General features: G+C 41.8%; 1 protein-coding gene and 1 long non-coding RNA gene across 7 annotated transcripts in view; one reads left to right on the top strand and one right to left on the bottom strand.

Moving 5' to 3' along the window:
- The window catches only part of Dgo (ankyrin repeat domain containing protein 6 diego), a 279,288-nt gene that overhangs the window by 92,000 nt on the left and 166,525 nt on the right, over window positions 1-20,763 (bottom strand). For all 6 annotated transcript variants that reach the window (XM_076307117.1, XM_076307113.1, XM_076307114.1 and 3 more), the window contains one exon: window positions 12,355-12,456. In XM_076307117.1, coding sequence (XP_076163232.1) covers window positions 12,355-12,456 — 102 coding nt within the window. The remainder of the gene's footprint in view (window positions 1-12,354; window positions 12,457-20,763) is intronic.
- LOC143144569 (uncharacterized) overlaps window positions 1-20,763 on the top strand; it is an 89,883-nt gene that overhangs the window by 29,215 nt on the left and 39,905 nt on the right. The gene's annotated exons all lie outside the window — the stretch shown is intronic.

Raw genomic sequence — 20,763 nt, 5'->3', positions numbered from 1 at the left:
AGCAATTACTAATTTTTCGCGACCGGCTGCGTTAAACGAGCAGGGCTCCTTAACGACCGAGATACACCGATTAGTGTAAGTACTTTCTCTTGTACGCTAGAAAGCGATTTATCAGTTTTGAAAATCCAATAAATTTTCGTCCAGCGAAATACTCGCGATATCGAAACGCTCGAAGAACGTCGCAGTACTCCGCGAGTTCTATACGAGCGTTGTTTCGCGATAATTCCGCGATAAAGAGCAAAACAACGAAATTGTAACACGTGTAACGAATACTCGCGAAAGGACTACCAGTTAGGCGAGATCGGTCGAACGTCAATGAGGGAATCGTTTCTACGACGATAGCGAGCGATTCGATAATCGTTGTTCGTTACTTCGATGAGAATGTAGGCAATGACGCCAGTTCTGTATTTTGTTCCTTAATTCGTACGAATAATTATTTTAACGATTCGGAAATAAACAAAAATGTAAACCGCAGAATTTTGTAGGCCAATTTTTCGGGCAAAATTGCAGGTGCAACGAGTGCATCGATTCTAGTTTCTCTCGTTCGATACACGAAACTCAACAATTTTATCAAAGAAGAGTAATCGATTCGACTATTTTGAAATTTTAACGTTTGAAGGCACTTTCTGCAATAATTGAGTGCTTTCCAGTGTTCCACATAGTTACTGGAAAAAAATACAAGATACAAAGTGCAAAGTGCAAAGTACAATATGCAAAGTGCAAAGTGTAAAGTGCAAAGTGTAGATTCTTCCAAGCTAATTTCTCACAGAAAAATTGAAGTTGCAGCGAGTGCATCGATGCACAATTTCTCTCGTTCGATTCGCGAAACCTCGTAATTCGACGAAAGAAAAACAATCGACGCGACGATTTTGAAATTTTAACGCTCGAAGGCACTTTTTGCAAAAATCGAGTACTTTTCAAAGTGTTCTAATTAATAAGAGTGTTCTGACAATAAGTGCAAAGTGTAGATTCTTCCAAGCTAATTTCTCACAAAAAATTTCAGTCGCAGCGAGTGCATCGATGCACAAATTTCTCTCGTTCGATTGACGAAACCTCGTAATTCGACGAAAGAAAAACAATCGACGCGACGATTTTGAAATTTTAACGCTCGAAGAACACTTTTTGCAAAAATCGAGTACTTTTCAAAGTGTTCTAACTAATTACCGGACAATAAGTGCAAAGTGTAGATTCTCCCGAGCTAATTTCTCGCAAAAAATTTCAGTCGCAACGAGTGCACGCATCGATGCACAAATTTCTCTCGTTCGATTCGCGAAACCTCGTAATTCGACGAAAGGAAAAAAAACCAATCGACGCGACGATTTTGTAATTTTACCTCTCTCGAAATGCACCGTATAGAAAAATGTCCGGGTGGAGATCGGTCGCGATCGTGGGTTTCGTTGGCGCGCGTATAAATCGTGCGCGACTTTCGTTTTCTTCGTGCCGGGTAACCCTGAACGGAGCGATTTAAAGTATCCGAATGAAGCAATTATCAGCGCGCGGAGTCGCTCGGGGGCAGATCGCGATGCCCGTTAAGAAGACACGAAAGCGCGTAACGTCGAGGCGACGAGGAAGAAAGACGGCGGTGAAGAAAAAGGGAAACAAAGAGACCCGAATACGCTCTCGCGCGCCTGCGCGCCTCCTACCAAAGAAATCTTGTAAATCCTCCGGGACGAGAGCGTCGTACGGCGTCGTGTATTTCAACGACGACGACGACGACGTATCTCGCGTTCGAATCTTTCGTCGCGCGCGCGATTCGTCGATTCTTTTTTCCTCTTATCGGGAACGAAAAATCGGGGGGCCAGGGTGCGGGGATCCTAACGGTGAGCGGGGAGCAACAGCGAGCTGTGCCCTCGGGCAAAAGGACGTAATCGAAATTTTAAGTCTCGCAGGGGTCGCGGACATTGAGTCGACCCTGGTCCCGAAGAATGCATATCCTGCATCTGGTGGAGAGCGACAGAGAACGCACGAGTGCGAGAAACGGAGAGACACGGAGAGGGAAACAGTGCGAGAGAATTGTAGAGAATTCTGAGAGACCGAGAGAGAGAGGGTAAGAGACAATGCGAGGGAGAGAACGAGAGTGTGCGCGAGAGTGAGAGAGATTGTGGAGGAGAGAACGAGAGGGAATGGAAAACAGATTGTGAACGAGAGAGAGAGAGATAGGGAGGGAACGAGAGAGGAAATGACAGAGTAAGAAAGATCGAGAGAGGACGAGAAACAACGAAAGAGGGAAAAAGTGAGGAAGAGGGTCGAAGAGAGGGACAGACGGACCGTGGGGCACCGAGGAGTTTCTTTCTTTCCATTATCGGGAATCGATTCACGAGCCTCGATAGGTCTCTCGTCGACGTTTCGTTTTCTGCCTCGTCGCGGATCTTTTGACATTTGCATCTCGGCTGCCGTGAATACGCTGGATGTCACGAGATATCGAGCCGTCGTTTCATCGGATAACATCGGAAACGTATTGCAACCGGACGGAGAACCGGGTAGAAGGGGCGGGGGTGGGGGGTTAGGGACTCCCCGTTGCGCGAAATTCCCCCCTCGAATCTTGTCGAATCCTCGCTGCGCACTGCGCACGAAGATGTTTCTCGGGAGAGTATCGTTCCGAGGGTGGGCGAAATACACTTGGAGAAGTATCCGAGTTACGAACACCTTCCCGTATAATTTATATTTGGTTCGCTCGGTTTAACGTACGCCGATATTCTGGAAGTACGATGCGTCGATAGTGGATGTACTCACGTTGAAAGTAGTGTACAGAGCTCGGAAAATACGATTAGAGTATTTCGTGATGCATTGTAAGTTTTAATCGACACAGAGATTAACTGGAAGTAATATATGGAAATGTTGAGAATGCAATGTGTTGATAGTGGATGTACTCGTGTTGAAAGTAGTGTACGAAGCTCGGAAAATACGATTAGAGTATTTCGTGATGCATTGTAAGTTTTAATCGACATAGAGATTAACTGGAAGTAATACATGACGATGTTGAGAATATAAAGTGTTGATAGTGGATGTACTCATGTTGAAAGTAATGTCCAAAGCTTGGAAAATGTGATTAGAGTACTTCGTAATGCATTGTAAGTTTTAATCGACATAGAGATTAACTGGAAGTAATACATGACGATGTTGAGAATATAAAGTGTTGATAGTGGATGTACTCATGTTGAAAGTAATGTACAAAGCTTGGAAAATGTGATTAGAGTACTTCGTAATGCATTGTAAATTTTAATCGACACAGAGATTAACTGGAAGTAATATATGGAAATGTTGAGAATGCAAAGTGTTGATAGTGGATGTACTCGTGTTGAAAGTAGTGTACAAAGCTCGGAAAATACGATTAGAGTATTTCGTGATGCATTGTAAGTTTTAATCGACACAGAGATTAACTGGAAGTAATATATGGAAATGTTGAGAATGCAATGTGTTGATAGTGGATGTACTCGTGTTGAAAGTAGTGTACAGAGCTCGGAAAATATGATTAGAGTACTTCGTGATGCATTGTAAATTTTAATCGACACAGAGATTAACTGGAAGTAATATATGACGATGTTGAGAATATAAAGTGTTGATAGTGGATGTACTCGTGTTGAAAGTATTGTACAGAGCTCGGAAAATGTGATTAGAATATTCCAAGAATCATTGTAAATTTTTATCGAGTCGAAGGTTAACTGGAAGTAATATATGATCATGTTGAGAATACAAAGTGTCGATAGTGGATGTACTCACGTTGAAAGTAGTGTACAGTAGTGTACACTGTGCACGGAGATGTTACTCGAGCCATGATCCTTCCGAGGGTGGGCGAAATATAACTTGGAAAAGTATTCGAGTAACAAACACCTCGCTGCATAATTTATATTTTTGTTTGCTCAGCTAACGACCAATAGCATCGGGTGTCGTCCGAGACTGCTCGAATGTATTCGTTTCCGAGGCGAGTTCATAAAACTTAATTTATACGTTTCATTCGGTAGCTACTTTTATCTTCGCCAATACGACCAAACGTCTCCGCGGAGGCCACGCTTCCAAACACCCATTGTATTTAAATGTCACGCCTTACGAGAATGACGCCACCATGACCGAAACATCACGGTCGTACATATGCATGACGCGACGTTGACAGTCGACGCGTTAAAAGAAGCCAGACTTTAACATTCAATATCTTCAACATTTTTTTTCGTAACAGGAAACTGATATTTTACGGCGCTCGGTTGTCAGCATCGCCGACAGCCAGTCTCGGACCACCGTGCGAGAAGAATCGATAGAAAATTATTTCTTTCACCATTCGAAGCATCTCGCTTTATTTTGGCAAATATATATACTCCTTTTCCCGCACGAGTCGACGATATTAAATAATTTCACGCTCACATTTCCTTCGACAAACTTTCTATCGATCCTCCTTTTCAATTCTTTATCGAGTGATCCTGGACATCCTTTGAATTAATTTTAAATCGTGTACAGACCCAACACGATCCTCAATTACTTCCAAAGATCAACATCTTTTAACAGCTTTCAAACGATCCCAAAATAGAAATCTTGAACCACGAAGACCACTCCGAAAATTTTCCTTTCTCAATTCACTCTTCGAAAATCTAGTCACGCGAGAATAACATCGGTACATTTCTTTACCCAACTCAGTACGCGTATCCTCCGAAGCATGGACACATCTCCGAAACATCGTCTATAATAAAAAGTAGCCTAAACGTTCGACGGTGCATGGTTAAAAAAAAGAAGAAGAAGAAGCAACGAGATAGCGAGATTCGCGGAGACACCGCGTAAAAATGGCCACCGCTTCGGGAGCGAGGTTCGCACGGTGGGGGAAGTGAACGTACCACGGTCCCCCCACCCCGAGGATCTTTATCAACTGGTCGAGCTGTATCTCTCGCGCGAGTTCGAATTTTATTCCACGGATGGCTCCCCGTACTGTTTTCTTTTTCTCGCACGGGGCACAGTTACGCGACTCGTCCCGAGACATCGAGAGGCTCGTGCTCGTACCGTCCGCGAAACTAATGAATTCCCCCGAGTCTTCTTGCGCCCAAGTGCTTCCTGAAATAATCGATTCGTCTTACACGCGTACCCTCGAATTCCGCGAAACGACTCGATGGAGACAGAGGATAAATATTTTCAGCCGGTTAATGCCATACATTTACGGCTCGCCGCGGCCGCTCCTCCGGGCCGTAAGTACGCGCCCGATGCTCATTAAACGATTCGACCGATACGAGGTATCATTATCGGTGCGATAATAATCAATCGAGGATGTTTCGTTCCGCGCGCGGCACGAATTAATCGGTTCCGAATCGGTTGTAGATACGTCGGCGGGCTTCGCGCGGTAATTCCTCCGCTCGTGACAAAATCTTGTTACGCGAATAAAAACGATCGGTAACCTCGAACGTTCCCCAAAAAATGTACGCGATGAACTTTCGAGCGGGTCTTTCGTACGTGAGTTTCGCCGAAAGGGGTACATGGACGGTAGAGACGTTCGCGAGAAGGGGGGTATTTTTGTGAACTTTATATCGTACGTAGAAGAAAATATGCCATTAGAGAAAGGAAAATATTTCTATAGATTGGGGAAGGAAAAATATTTCGATGCCATTAGAGAAAGGAAAATATTTCTATAGATTGAAGAAGGAAATATTTTCGATAGATGCCATTAGAGAAAGGAAAATATTTCTATAGATTGAGGTCGGAAAAATATTTCGATGCCATCGGAGGAAATGAAACTACTTCTATTGATTCGAGGAAGGAAAAATATTTCGATAGATGGCATCAGAGGAAAGGAAAATATTTCTATAGATTAAGGAAGGAGAAATACTTCGATACATAATATCGTTTTCAATGTATCCGAGTATTTCCCTATTTGCGTGGATAGATTCAAAATGGAGTCAGAATCTGAGTACTCTGGTCGTGTTTCACAGTTATCGATAGAGAGGGACTAATTCGATTTCAATTGAAAACGACGTTGTAAAATAGTTATCCACTCGGTACGAAAGAACCCTTTTATTTTAATAGAATCGAAATAGAGGGATGAAAGTTACCTCGAAAGAGTTCAAGTACGATTCGGAGGATGCCTTTACGTACAATTGTTTCGATGCAACGCGTTTCAGGTACTGTTCGTAGTTGGAAAGAAAACACGCGAGAGGGTACAGGGGCAAGAGAGGTCTTTCGTTCGCTCCGCCTACTCGCGCCTATCGTAAATAGTGCCGACACGTGTGACCGCGTTGACCAATGGCAAGCTTCGTCCGCGATGACGCGTCGATGGAGGCGGGACTGAGCCACTGCGACCGATCGAACCCGCGTTCCTCAACCCAGTCATCTTTCTACTCTCGAACAGTTTACACGAAACCGAGAAACATTTTCAAAGACTTCCCAAATAATTCGTACGCCATCGATCATCGATTCCAAGCGTTCACGATCCATCGATCGAGGCGACAAATTAACAATTGTATTAAAATAAATTTCAAAATCCTTCGAAACGATCGTATTAAAATTCCGATGGACAATATTTTGAACATCTCCTTCGGTACTCGCTCACGCCTGTTAATATTACACAACGTCGAGGAACCCTTCCTCGTTCTTCGCGGTGAGCGTTCTGCTCGGAACGCTTTACGTTTAATTATATTTTTTTAAACGCATCGATGCAACACACTTCCCCCGGGGACATTATAAATACCATTTAAGAAAACATCGGCCGTGCTTCGCGACCGATCGTGAGAATCGGCGGCGTATTTAAAGACGAATCCTTGGGTCCCTCGTTAAAAGGCAAGCTATACACGCCTACCGTGATTCCTGTACCGTTTATTTCGCGAACGTTCGGTCCACCGCTCGCAGACGGGGCAAGTAGATCGTCGAATGTGTTCCTTAACGCGGTACAGGATAAACGCGATACAATATCGGTAATGGCGACCATTAAATATTTTACGACGTAATGATAGCGTCGATACCGATCTGGATATATACCCTGACCTTTGAATCGCGTCGTCGACAAGATAATTGCCAACGAAACCGACTATGCGCGCCGCGTGCACTGTTACACGTAACGTTTACCCGGACGGGCCACTCGCGGAAAGATTTTGCATTCGATTTGCATACGATATTAACGAGTCTCGTGGCCGAGTGTCGATCGGACAAGTAGCTACGGTCTGTTCTTTAACAATTATCGCGTCGCGCTCGGAACACCGTGAACCCGATAATTGCGTATCATCGATGAAATTCGAAGCGATCGCGATACTGGTTGCAGGAGGAGGAAGTCCTCACTGTAATTGGAAAATAGACGACACTTTACAGAATTTTGTACAAATAACTCTCGATCGTTACACGATGAGATAATTATTGATACATCGCTCCGTCGATCTACTCGATCGCTGAGTTTTCGAATGAAAATTCATTCCTTCTTGTTTCCATCATCCCCTAAAAGACTCGTATCGTTTGTAGATTAAATCGAAGACTCTGACAAGTGTCTTGGAATTTTTTTCGTTTTTTACTTTTCAACGTTTAAAATATTGAAAAATTAAAAAGAAGTTTCTCGGCGGAGGATCAGTTTCCAGGTCTTTTGCTACTGTCCGACTCGACTGTTGTGTCGTTAGATGGAACGAGAACAGTAGAGTGGGATCACGTGGTATTCGAGATAGTTTTCGCTATCGATAATAATAGTGAGGTAAATCGAGAGGGTAATATTGGGAATTTATTTCCAGGAAGCAAAATATTTCAATCTTCCGAGAAGTCGAACGCAGAGCTTATCGCCATCCAAGGAGTTCAAGTACCAAACGATCGTGCGTTCGTACGTGAATTTCACTTTCGGTTAATTTTGTGTTTATAGACGGTTAGCAGAATCGACTCGAACGAGCTTTGGTATCGCTCGGTCGACTGTTTAAGTTTCGCTCGTAAAGATACAACGACGATATCGATAGAGTACAGACGGTAAGTACTCGCTCCACTCGAGCGGTAGTTGCAAGTTTTCGTTAGAAGCGGACAGCGAAATCCGCTCGCAATTTACTTTCGCCGTTCGAGTCTAGTTTCGCCGATTTATAGCGACTCGATCGGCGCGGCGCTCGCTTTAAGCTTCGTTTATACTACCGACGAGCCGAGTTTCGAACGATCGCAACCTCGAAACACGAGTCGATAATGGTTCTTTTTACTATTTCCGATTATAAGTGGAAGAAAAATTGTGGGAAAAACATTCCGAGTAATTATTTGCTGGTACGGAAGACTTTCAAGACTTTCAAAACGTTCAAGGCTTTCAAGACTTTCAAGACATTCAAGATTCTCAAAACCCTCAAGGTTTTCAAAACTTTCAAGGCTTTCAAGACATTCAAGACTTTCAAGACTTTTGAAACTCTCAAGGTATTCGAAACTTTCAAGATTCTTAAAACTCTCAAGATTTTCAAGACTTTCAAGATTCTCGAAACCCTTAAGAATTTCAAAATTTTCAAGATTCTTAAGACTTTCAAGACTTTCAAGGTTTTCAAGACTTTCAAGATTCTCAAAACCCTCAAGGTTTTCAACACTTTCAAGGCTTTCAAGACATTCAAGACTTTCAAGACTTTTGAAACTCTCAAGGTATTCGAAACTTTCAAGATTCTTAAAACTCTCAAGATTTTCAAGACTTTCAAGATTCTCGAAACCCTTAAGAATTTCAAAATTTTCAAGATTCTTAAGACTTTCAAGACTTTCAAGGTTTTCAAGACTTTCAAGATTCTCAAAACCCTCAAGGTTTTCAAAACTTTCAAGGCTTTCAAGACTTTCAAGACTTTCAAGACTTTCAAGACCTTCAAAACTCTCAAGGTATTCGAAACTTTCAAGATTTTTAAAACTCTCAAGATTTTCAAGACTTTCAAGATTCTCGAAACCCTTAAGATTTTCAAAATTTTCAAGATTCTTAAGACTTTCAAGACTTTCAAGGTTTTCAAGACTTTCAAGATTCTCAAAACCCTCAAGGTTTTCAAAACTTTCAAGGCTTTCAAGACTTTCAAGATTTTCAAGGTTTTCAAGACTTTCAAGATTCTCAAAACCCTCAAGACTTTCAAAATTCTCAAGACTTTCAAGACATTCAAAACTTTCCAGATTCTAAAAAGTTACAATCTTATGACTTCCAAGACTCTCAAGACTTCCAAGACTTTCAAGACATTCACGAGTTTCAAGATTCTCAAGACTTTCAAGACTTTCGTCTCGAATCTCAACACCAACCACCGAACGATCGAAAGTAACGATAAAACACCATTCGACATCGGTTCCCGACTGGTCGCGTCGGTAGTTTAAACGTACCTTTATCCCCGCGGTCATAATTGCGTCTATCGAACGAACGGTCTTTCGCTAGGTAGCAGGATTTATACACGCGCGAGTGTCGCGTTCGCGTTAACAGCCACGGACGTCGCGTCGGGGCATTACGAAACGCGTAGCGCCGGCGCGGCACAAATAAAATCCACCGTGGGCCCCGGGGGGATCGGCATCGAGAAAGTGATAAAAGACCGCTGCCAATGCGGCCGTGCAAAAATTCTCGTAAATTGTTTCTTATAAAAGAACACCGAACTTATTGCCCTCGTCTTCGCTCGGTCCTGGTAGCGATTTCTCCATTTCGTTTCTTTCTCTTTCTTTCTTTTCTTTTCCTTTCTTCTTTTTTTTTCTCCCCTTGTTTTCTTTACGCGGACCGCGTGCTGCGTGCCGCGGGCACTTATTACGAAGATACGCGTATCAATGTGAGTATATTCTCGCGTTCGAGTAAAGGACCCGCGGGCGGAACGACGATGAGAAACGCGTTTATGCGTTTCTGGCGTGCGAGGACGCGTACTCGCGTACCCCCGCGGCTCTCGACACGACGATCCTCGATATCGCGTCCTTTACGAGCAAATATCGCGATCCACGTTGAAGTGATCCCGCGCGCGATGCAATCTAATCGTATGAAACGATCGTTGCGATTTCGCGAGTTCGACGAAAGGGTTTCGGGATCGATTCGCGCTTCACCGCGCGTCGATGTCACCGAGTTCGAGGATCGAGGGAACAAGCACGCGCTAGGAGAATACAGAGTGTTGGGAATGATATCGTACATATTATGTATAAAATTAATCCAAACACGTACAGAGTGTTGGTAATGCTTGGATTAATTTGGAAAAGATTGCGCAAGGTTTGTATAATTGAACGGAAGGGTTCCCGCGATGGATTGTACTGGTCATCGACTATGGGGACAAGGACAAGTGCGATATTTGAAGTATTTGCGTAAAAGATGAGGATATTTTGGGGATATTGAAGCTGTTGAAAATTAGAATAGTTCTAAACGTATTACGAGAAGCGATTATTTCACACTGTAAATAAGAATCGGAGGATCTAATTTTATTCTATTAGAGATTCTAGCAAGAACGATACACCTTGCTGAGAAATAAAATACAAAGTAAAGTGCGCAGTACGTTATAGTTACTTCTTTTAATAACCGATAATACTCGCAAAAGTAGCGGATGAATTGATTTCGGGAAGAACGAGCACAGTTTGTGGAATTTGACAGCGTCTCGCGATGCCTCGTAATCGGCACAGATTTTTAAAAAATTTTAAGAAATATGGTTCGTGCATCGACGACGAGCGATACAATTTTTTTTCGAAAGAATAATGCCATTCCGTTGTAAAAGTATCCCGCGCGGAGGATCCCGTTATCGTTGAAATAATTGGCGAATCGGGGAACGATATCGCGCGTTCATCGAAGTCGTTCCGGAATAGCTGTCCATAGATTGGCGTTCTTTCCACGAGGAAAACGGATTCCTCGTGGAAGGAATGCTAGTTAGCGCGGCACGAAAGGGGTTTTATTGTTTCGCGTACCATCACGGTTGCTCCAAGTTCTCTGTCAGCGAGCGACGAAAGGATTATGTTCCTCTCGGGACAGTTTCCGAGTTAGTGGGTGACGACGTGATTGCCATTCCACCGATTTTGCCAAAGGAAAGTAACGACGGGGAGAATGACGTGCTTTTCTCGCGGAAAGAATGCCGCTGGTTGGCTAATTACATTGAGCTTTATCGTGCGCCCAAGTCATCGACTTCGAAGATGGAGGGAAAAACGGGAGCCACGTTTCACGCGTTGCGTAACGTATGGCGACATTCTGAGAATACAAAGGGTCGATGACGGACGAACCAATGTTGAAAGTAGTGTACAGAAATCGAACAATGCGATTGAAGTGTTTCGTGAATCATTGTGGGTTTTAATCGACACTGAGGTTAACTGGAAGTAATGTATGGTGATGTTGAGAATACAAAGTATTGATGATGGATGAACTAATGTTGAAAGTAGTGTACAGAAATCGAACAATGCGATTGAAGTGTTTCGTGAATCATTGTGGATTTTAATCGACACAGAGGTTAACTGGAAGTAATGTATGGCGATGTTGAGAATACAAAGTATTGATAGTAGATGTACTCGTGTTGAAAATAGTGTACGAAGCTCGGAGAATGTAGATGGAGCATTCTGTGATGCTTTTTAATCGACTCAGAGGTTAACTGGAGGTAATATATTGCGATGTTGAGAATGTAAAATGTTGACGATGGATGAAGTAATGTTGAAAGTAATGTACAGAAATCGAACAATGCGATTGAAGTGTTTCGTGAATCATTGTGGATTTTAATCGATATAGAGGTTAACTGGAAGTAATATATAGTGATGTTGAGAATACAAAGTATTGATAGTAGATGTACTCGTGTTGAAAATAGTGTACGAAGTTTGGAGAATGTAGTTGGAGCATTTTGTGATGCTTTTTAGTCGACTCAGAAGTTAACTGGAGGTAGTATATGGCGATGTTGAGAATATAAAATGTTGATGATGTGTACTCATGTTGAAAATAGTGTACGAAGCTCGGAGAATGTAGTTGGAGCATTTTGTAATGCTTTTTAATCGACTCAGAGGTTAACTGGAGGTAATATATGGCGATGTTGAGAATATAAAATGTTGACGATGGATGAACTAATGTTGAAAATAGTGTACAGAGCTCGAAAAATGTGATTAGAGTATTTCGTGATGCATTGCAACTTTGAATCGAGTTAAAGGTTAACCAGAAATAGTATACGACGATGTTGAGAATACAAAGTGTCGATGATGGATGAACTAATGTTGAAAATAGTGTACAGAGCTCGAAAAATGTGATTAGAGTATTTCGTGAATCATTGTGAATTTTAATCGAGTGAAATTGGAAGCAATATACAACGATGTTGAGAATAGAAAGTTTTGGTAGCGGATAGATTAATTTTTAAACGATTGTCCACGGTTTGTAAAATCGAACAGGAACACGTTGATTTCGTACGTAATTCGGTACGTACGTTGACGATAAATGTCACTTCGCGCACCGATCGGTCACCAAACGGAATAATAAATTAAAATAAAATATCCACGTATACTCACCACATTGTCCTGACGAGCGATGTCCGCGCTGTGTTTCAGCAACAATTGGACTACCTCGAACTGACCCTCCGAAGCTGCTTTCTGCAAAGCCGTGACTCCTGTCTGGAACAAGATCGAAAACGGAAACTATAAATACATCTAGCCTCGTTTAACGACCCGTGCAAAACCAATCGATATTTTGCAGACATTTCTCGATAAACGGTTGTTCAATGCCCGACGTTCGAACCGATTCCTACGCGCACCATGATTCCCAAGAATTCTCGCAACTTTCTACAACATGAAAGATTTATCAGCTTTCTTCTACCTATAAATATTGCAGATACTAATCCATCGGTTTTTAAACATAAAATGCAGTTATTCGCGCAGAACGTGCCTAAACTCGAGATCCGTTCCGTTCAACTTTTTATCGGGAATAAAGTTTCAACGTTCCACGATAACCACGTATCGATGATTTTCTCGCGAACGATGAAACGCGTTACGCTTCATTGAGTTTTCCGGAAAACCCATCTAAAATCGAGTCGCTTCGATTTCTTTCACCTTTAAATTCACTTCAAAGGGAGGACTTTGCTCGACGCTTGTCCCGCGATTGTAAATAATACAAATTCTAAGTTAAGGCGAGAGAATAATTTGTTTCGCGTTTCGTGGGGTGTTTCATTCTCCATGGACGCTGCAACTCGGAACCGGGGGCCATTATCTTACGGAAAAGGGACGTAAAAAATCGAAAGAGCAATAAAGTCGGTGACGCGGACGTTTCACGTCTCATTAAAAGGATACAGAATCCGGTCCCAAAGTCTTTTCGTACGGTCACAAATTAAGCAATCGAACGGCCAAAGAACCGTGTTATCTGTATTCGTTATTCGAAGGGTCCCCGGCACGATCGTATCCACGGAGAAAGGTTTCCCGAACGATAGAGACATTCCTAAGTAGCCCACGGACGAACGGTCTAGACTCGAGAAAACTATCGCGCATAAATTGTTCGGGTTGTCTCACGTGCACGGTCGTTTCACGTAAGTCTGTGTACCGTTACGGTGAAAATGAAAGAAAAAGCCGCGCAACGTACAATCGGAGTTCCAGCGTGGGCGTTAAACAGGGTTCGTGTGCGCACAGAAATGAACAATTTGAGAACGATTCCCTTCGGACGCGTTCGAATCGTGAAATTCGATCAACGATTAATTTCGATTTCGACCAGAATTCTCCGATACGATTTAACGTAGTTTGCGTATAAATATGTTCACCCTTCTTCGCGGGTAAAATATATTTCTCGAACGAAGAACTTGGTGGAAATTTCGCGAAACGAAATTTGCGCGTAATTTCAAATACAATTTTTTCACCAAATTCTTCGTTGCACGAGTTGTCGTCGTTAGGTTCCACGACGATCGAGAATTATCTCTCGAGCGTGAAAGTTTAACAAAGCGTTCGAGCCAATTATTCGAAACTTTGGAAAATTATTATGCCTCGACGATGTATATTAACTCTTGCGAGATAATTACGAACCGCGGGTCGGATATCCACGGTTTTTAATATTTTATAATATAAGCGATCGACGTTGCGCTATTGAGACCTCGAAGAGGAATCGACGATTTAAGGAGCACGCAAACGGCGAACGGGAGGGGGGACTTGTTTTCTCGCATCCGTTGTTTAAAACGCATCCGCTATCGTAAGATCGAGTTCCACGATTAAGTTAACGTACACCTGATGCATGATAATCTCTGCGCGCAATTACAACGCGTAAAAATTCGTAGACGAGGAACACGAGGGCTCGGCTGCTGGTAGATTCGTGGCCAGATACGCGATCGAGGCGTTATCGAATCCATCGGTGTGTCCGTCAGTGTATTTACATTATTTACTTTGGAAATTCCTGGCAAATAATTCGCGCGTTTACGTTTCGATTTTTGTCCCGTGTCGGTGCTGAAAACGCGGGAAATGCGACCGATGGAAATTACGAGTTCAATGTACAACCGGTGATAAACGATAGGTTGACGTTCGTCGAGTTCAATTCAGAATCGAAAAGAACAATAACAATCGTCCATGTACAATTGTCCTCGCAAAGACCTCGAGAAGATTGTAGCAAGGTACGGAGATACACTGTACACGAAGACGTAAACTTTATAGAATGGATTGCACATCGAAAGTTTCGAATTGATCATATTTATCGCATATTCTGAAGATAAGAATTAAATCTCGAACGATCAAGAAAAGAAGAACGATCCAACTTTTCTCTACGAGGTACTGTCATCGCTCAACTTGGGAATAGAATAAACTCGTTCATAAATCATAATGCACCAGATAGGATCATTTATCTCGAACGAGTACAAACTCGTTCGTAAACCATACAATACCGGGTAGGATCGTTCATCTTCGAAGAACTATAAAATCAGAGATGAAAAAATTTCTTACGCGGGTAAAAATTTGGAACAACGAATAAAAGACGAAACGATGAACACTGTTCTTTGTTCGATAAAAATTGCGCTCTGAATTGTAAAATGGGATTGTACTTCCGACTCGAGGACTAACTAAGTATAATAGTTTCAGCGTGTAAAGTTCTTAACGATTTGGTTCAATGTTCAGATATTTTTTCATATTTTAAATTACACTTGTATCTTCGAACATCGTACATGGTCAAGAAAACTGTGCTAACTGTATAATCATTCACGTGAACGAGTTTTCGGTATCGTTAGATTTTTTCTTCTCACTTCTAACGTTCAAACGACGATTAGATAGAATTTTGTGGACACCTCTCATGTAATATTTACAAATTTACAAATTTACAAATTTACAAACTTACAAGTTTACAAATTTACAAATTTACAAATACTTCAACCCAACTTCTTTCTTCTGTCGATGATGAATAGTTCTACGTTCGTATATCCTCATTTTTCTCTTTTCTTTTCTCGCGCCTCTGTGTATCTCCACTCTGTTTATTTTGAATTTACACGCCGTATTTGAAATATTGGGTTATTCGATAAGTTTCGTTATTCTATAAAACATATTAAACGATATAGTACCAGGTTTCTCGATAAGTTTCGTCGTACGATAAAACTTATCGACCAGTACTACATCGAACGATCTATTATTCATCGTATACTATTTACCAAAAGTCAACCCGTGAACGAACCAATAACAACAGAAATGGACGAACGAAGTCGGGAGAAACGTGACAACGTATTTTCCCGTTCGTTGCACAGACAACGGATTAAAAGTTTCGTGGACTGACCGGTCGGTGTATCAACGAGATCACGGTTAGACAAATGACCAGCGAGACTATTCGAAGTGCCAAGATACTACCGTCTTACAATCAGGACGACAACTACGACGAAGACATATCAGGATCTTGGCAATAATTCCAACGCGGTAGGTACTCGACGCATCTTCCATAAATCATGAAGCTATCCCTTCGAGCGAAACTTTGCTCCCCTTCGCCGCAACGAGTCCGCGAGGTTTACAACGGGTAGCGAAGAATCATCGACAAGGCCCCCTACATGAAAATCGCCAGTCTATCGCTGTAAATGGAAAACTTATTTTTTTCACGCGTGGCGCATGCGGGATTCGTGACGTGTGCACTCATGAATCATTCAAATTGCCACTGAGCGATGGAACTCTCGCTGCGCGGAACGATCTTTCTTTAACAAGGAGAAAACCCGCATCCTGGCCATTTCTGGCCGTACGGCTCGACGGTATCCCGACTTTGCTTCATTTTAACGTATTTCTAAATAATTAGGGACAAGTTTCAACCGAGCCGGACGAGAACGAATCTCAAAAACTCGTTTTAACGTTTATTAGCGGATTCGGGCGATCAGACCGAACCGATCGTACAAAAACCGATACATCGTCCGAGAGATTCAATTGTACATCTAATGTACAGAGCGGTTGGTAATTCGCGGTACTAATGAGGTCAGGGTGATTTTGTGGTTCGAAAGGAGACGAGAATCGTGAATTGCGAAATTGCTTCGAAGGTTCTCCGAGAAGAATTCGAAACGTGGATGCACCTGAGTGACGAGATCGACGTTGTAGATTTCACCATGGATCGGTACCGTGATCGTTTTTGTACACGAGGCAGGGTCCGAGCCTTCTCGTTGTAGACACTTAACGCGTTCTTTTTAAAGTTAACTCGTTTGATTTTACGCTCGAAGACTCTGGGCCCGAAGTGACTCGAACGTACACATTCGAACGAGGATCTTCGTTGTTTACCGTTCCGTGGAAAAATCTTTCTGGACGAAGTTCCACCGTTCGAAGAGTCACCGTCCGCAAGAAGAAGGCCGAGTGTTTGCATCCCCACTCTGGTTCACAGTCTACCGATTCCACCACCATTGGACGCGCGATAATTGGAGAACTGGTAGACTGTGAACCAGAGCGAAGATGCAAACACTCGTTGACCTTCTCGCGGACGAACCGACGACTGTATAATCACTCACGTGAACGAGTTTTCGGTATCGTTAGAATTTTTCTTCTCGTTTCTAACGTTCAAACGACGATCGGATAGAATTTTGTCAACGCATCTATATCTCTCGATTATCGTGTAATATTTACAAATTTACAAATATTGAGTTATTCGATAAGTTTTGTAAATATATAAAATTTACGCGCGATAATTGGAGAAATGGTAGTCTGTGAACCAGAACGAAGATGCGAACACTCGTTGATCTTCTAGCGGACCAACGGTACGTGTGACAGGATTATTTTTCCAATAGTAATTTTCTTTTCGAAAATTTATGATCATCGGTATTTCTACGAACGACATCCCGTACTTCCCTCGATACTCTTCCAAAGTATAAAAAAAAAACACAAATTCAACGACAGTATAAATCATACTGTTCCGATTCATCGCGGTGCACGTCATACTGGGAACGAGTTAAGGTAAGACGATCCATTGGTCAAAATAAGATAAGACGTACCATTGGACGAGTCGAGATAAGGTGATCCATTGGACGAGTCGAGATAAGGCGATCCATTGGACGAGTTGAGATAAAACGATCCATCGGTGCACGGTATAGTTCGCAAATTGCTGTCGGTTGCTCAGTTATTTGCATAGACACGCGCGAGGGAATGAAATTTGTTCACCTCGACGCTTCGTGGAATTTTTCATCGAGATAATCTAACGCTATTCTAATTCAACGTACGACTCTTCCATGTCAGTTTCTTCTCGAATCCTCTACGAACTTGATCACATTTACGAGCCAACCGTATAAATTCTCTTCTTTCTAATGGTCTCGAATCGACTGTTTCCTTTCCGTTTGTCCCGAAGTACGTATCGCGTTACGTATTAATTTCGTTCCCTGGTTCGAGATCGATCGACTCAAAGCTCGCGAAAGGGATCGTCGACGATCCGTGATGCGAAAAAAGACGAAACTGGTTTCAACGAAACGATTCTAAGTCACTTTACGAACGAAACCGGCGCGTTACGATGAGTATTGAATTAAGATACTCCACGGTGCGTTAACAACTCCGCGATTCAGCAATAAACGACACGATAGCGCGAGCTATCCAACGACGAGGTTGCCGCAAACGGGTCGGAATTATTATCGGTAACGATACGAGACGAGGTGGAATCGGTTTTTACAGGGTTGGTCAACATTTACGGTGGTCGTTGTACGCTCGTGGCATCTCCGAGCGAGGGTAAGCTGCCGCGAGCTTGGAAATAACCAGCCCCTGGTGCTAATAAAATGCACACCCGGGCACGAACTCGCCCTTTGTTCCTCACTGTCATTACGGAAATGAATGCCTCAGAGCCGAATAAGTATTAATTAACCCGTGGTTAGCTTGCGGTCTTCGTCCCGGCCTCGGTCAGGAGACTATGCAACTCGAGAGGGTTCCGGTTGCTCTTGGCTCGGGTGAAACGAGCCTAAAGCTCCTTTCACAATCGTGTGGAACGAGAAATATTCTCAAAGTAATTACTTTCTTTCGTAGAGACGCAGGGGTATGGGTTTTATTGCTCGGGGGACTTTTTGTGTTGTTATCTTTTTTTGTGTCGAGTGCTTGCAAATCGTTGGAAGAAATCTGGGAATTGTTTAATTTGCTTTGTAACTCTGTGGGAGGGAAAATAATCTGGAAGCAATTATTTTCTTTTTTAGAGACGTAGGAAGATGGATTTTATTGCTTGGAGGACTTTTTGTGTTATGATCTTTTTTGTATCGAGTGCTTATAAGTTGTTGGAAGAAATCTGGGAATTGTTTAATTTGCTTTGTAATTCTGTAGAAGGAAAAATAATCTGGAAGCAATTATTTTCTTTTTTAGAGACGTAGGAAGATGGATTTTATTGCTTGGAGGACTTTTTGTGTTAGTATCCTTTTTTGTATCGAGTGCTTGCAAATCGTTGAAAGAAAATGTAGGAATTGTTTAATTTGCTTTGTAACTCTGTGGAAGGAAAAATAATCTGGAAGTAATTATTTTCTTTTTTAGAGACGTTGGAATATGGTTTTTATTGCTTGGGTGACTTTCTGTGTTATGATCTTTTTTGTATCGAGTGCTTATGAGTTGTTGGAAGAAATCTGGGAATTGTTTAATTTGCTTTGTAACTCTGTGGAAGGAAAAATAATCTGGAAGTAATTATTTTCTTTTTTAGAGACGTTGGAATATGGTTTTTATTGCTTGGGTGACTTTCTGTGTTATGATCTTTTTTGTATCGAGTGCTTATGAGTTGTTGGAAGAAATCTGGGAATTGTTTAATTTGCTTTGTAACTCTGTGGAAGGAAAAATAATCTGGAAGCAATTATTCTCTTTTGTGGAAGTATCTAGAGACGTAGGAATATGGATTTTACTGTTTAGGTGACTTTCTGTGTTATGATCTTTTTTTATTGAGTGCTTGCAAATCGTTGAAAGAAATCTGGGAATTGTTTAATTTGCTTTGTAACTCTGTGGAAGAAAAAATAATTTGGAAGCAATTATTTTCTTTTGTGGAAGCACCTAGAGACGTAGAAATGTGGATTTTATCTTTTAGATATCTTTCAAAGTTGTAATTTTCTTTTAGATTCAATAATTGTAAATCGTTGATATCAATCTGTGAATTATCCAATTTGTTTCATAACTCTGAAACGAAAAATCTTCTGGAAGTAATTACTTCCTTTCGTGAAATCATCTAGAGACGTAGGAACGTGGAGTTTATCTTTTAGGTGACTTTCTATGTTTTATAATTATCGTTTTTTAAATCGAATGCTTGTAATACCGTTGCTGTCGATCTATGAACGATCCAATCTGCTTCATAATCGCGTGGAACGCAATTATTTCCTATTGTGGAAGCACCTGGAGACCTAGGAATGTGGATTTTATCTTTTCGGTGACTTTCTACGTTAGAATTTTTCTTCTTTGGCTCGAATGCTTGTAAACCGTTGATATTGATCTGTGAATTATCCAATCTGCTTCGTAACCCTGTGAAACGAAAAATATTCTAGGAACAATTATCACCATCGAATCACCTAAGGATCTAAAAACGTGTATTTTATTTTTTACGCGCCTTTACGACTAGTTACAATAATTCTCACACCGGATGCTTGTAAACCGTCAATATTGATCCGTAAAGTATCTTACAATCGATCCTGTCATTTTTAATTCAGTTATCGATCGAGTCAACTCTTAAACGCTATTAAAAAAAAAAACTAAACACGCATATTCAACCGTTTCGCAAAAACCGTTAAAAATTCACCTCTCTGAAATTTACTAATGTATCCCGTTTCGAAGAAAACACGGATTCCTCTTCTTACCTGTTCCTTTTTTTTTTTCTTTCACGTTACCACGCGGCAAACGACTTCGGTCCCGTTGGAAAAACAGAGAATTGTTTCACGAAGGCGTCGATTTCACGCGACGTTAGCCCGTGTAACAAGCGAGCAGCTAACAAGTAGGGGAACAACCTTTACGAACGAAAATCGTGTTACTAATACACGTGCTAACGTACCTTTAACGGCCCTTTACCGTCCGAGGGAAGCCCTTCTGTATAAATTAACTCCTCTATCTTAATTACACGACGACGATCTCGGCAAAACTGTGAATCGGTATTGCAAACACGAGCTGCGCACGCCTCGGCGATATCTTTTTTGACGATCGATTCGATTTGAATTATCATTAAATATTGAATATCCGTACGGAGACATATAATAAAATTACTTTCTATATGTAAATATTAGAGTAAATTGGATAAAAATGTAATCGAAGAAAATATCGTATTTTACTAACCACAAGTTATACATATTAATGGGCTTAATTATGACCAGCCTTCGAAACGTTACGGTTCACCATTTTTCTACGCGTTGTTTAATATAATGATCGATAAGTCGGCGGCAATTTATCGCGTCGATTAGAGTGTCCGGTCTATAGCGAATCCACGCATTTATAATCATCGAAAACGGCGGTGTCGATAAATTTATATGGTAATGGACGTTGTATACCGTCGTTGATGAAGTTCGATGCGTGCGGTAATAC

Source organism: Ptiloglossa arizonensis, chromosome 3 (genome assembly GCF_051014685.1).
Source record: "Ptiloglossa arizonensis isolate GNS036 chromosome 3, iyPtiAriz1_principal, whole genome shotgun sequence".
Lineage (NCBI taxonomy): Eukaryota > Metazoa > Arthropoda > Insecta > Hymenoptera > Colletidae > Ptiloglossa > Ptiloglossa arizonensis.
Note: the sequence above shows the minus strand (reverse complement) of the source record. Positions and strands in the feature narration are given on the sequence as shown.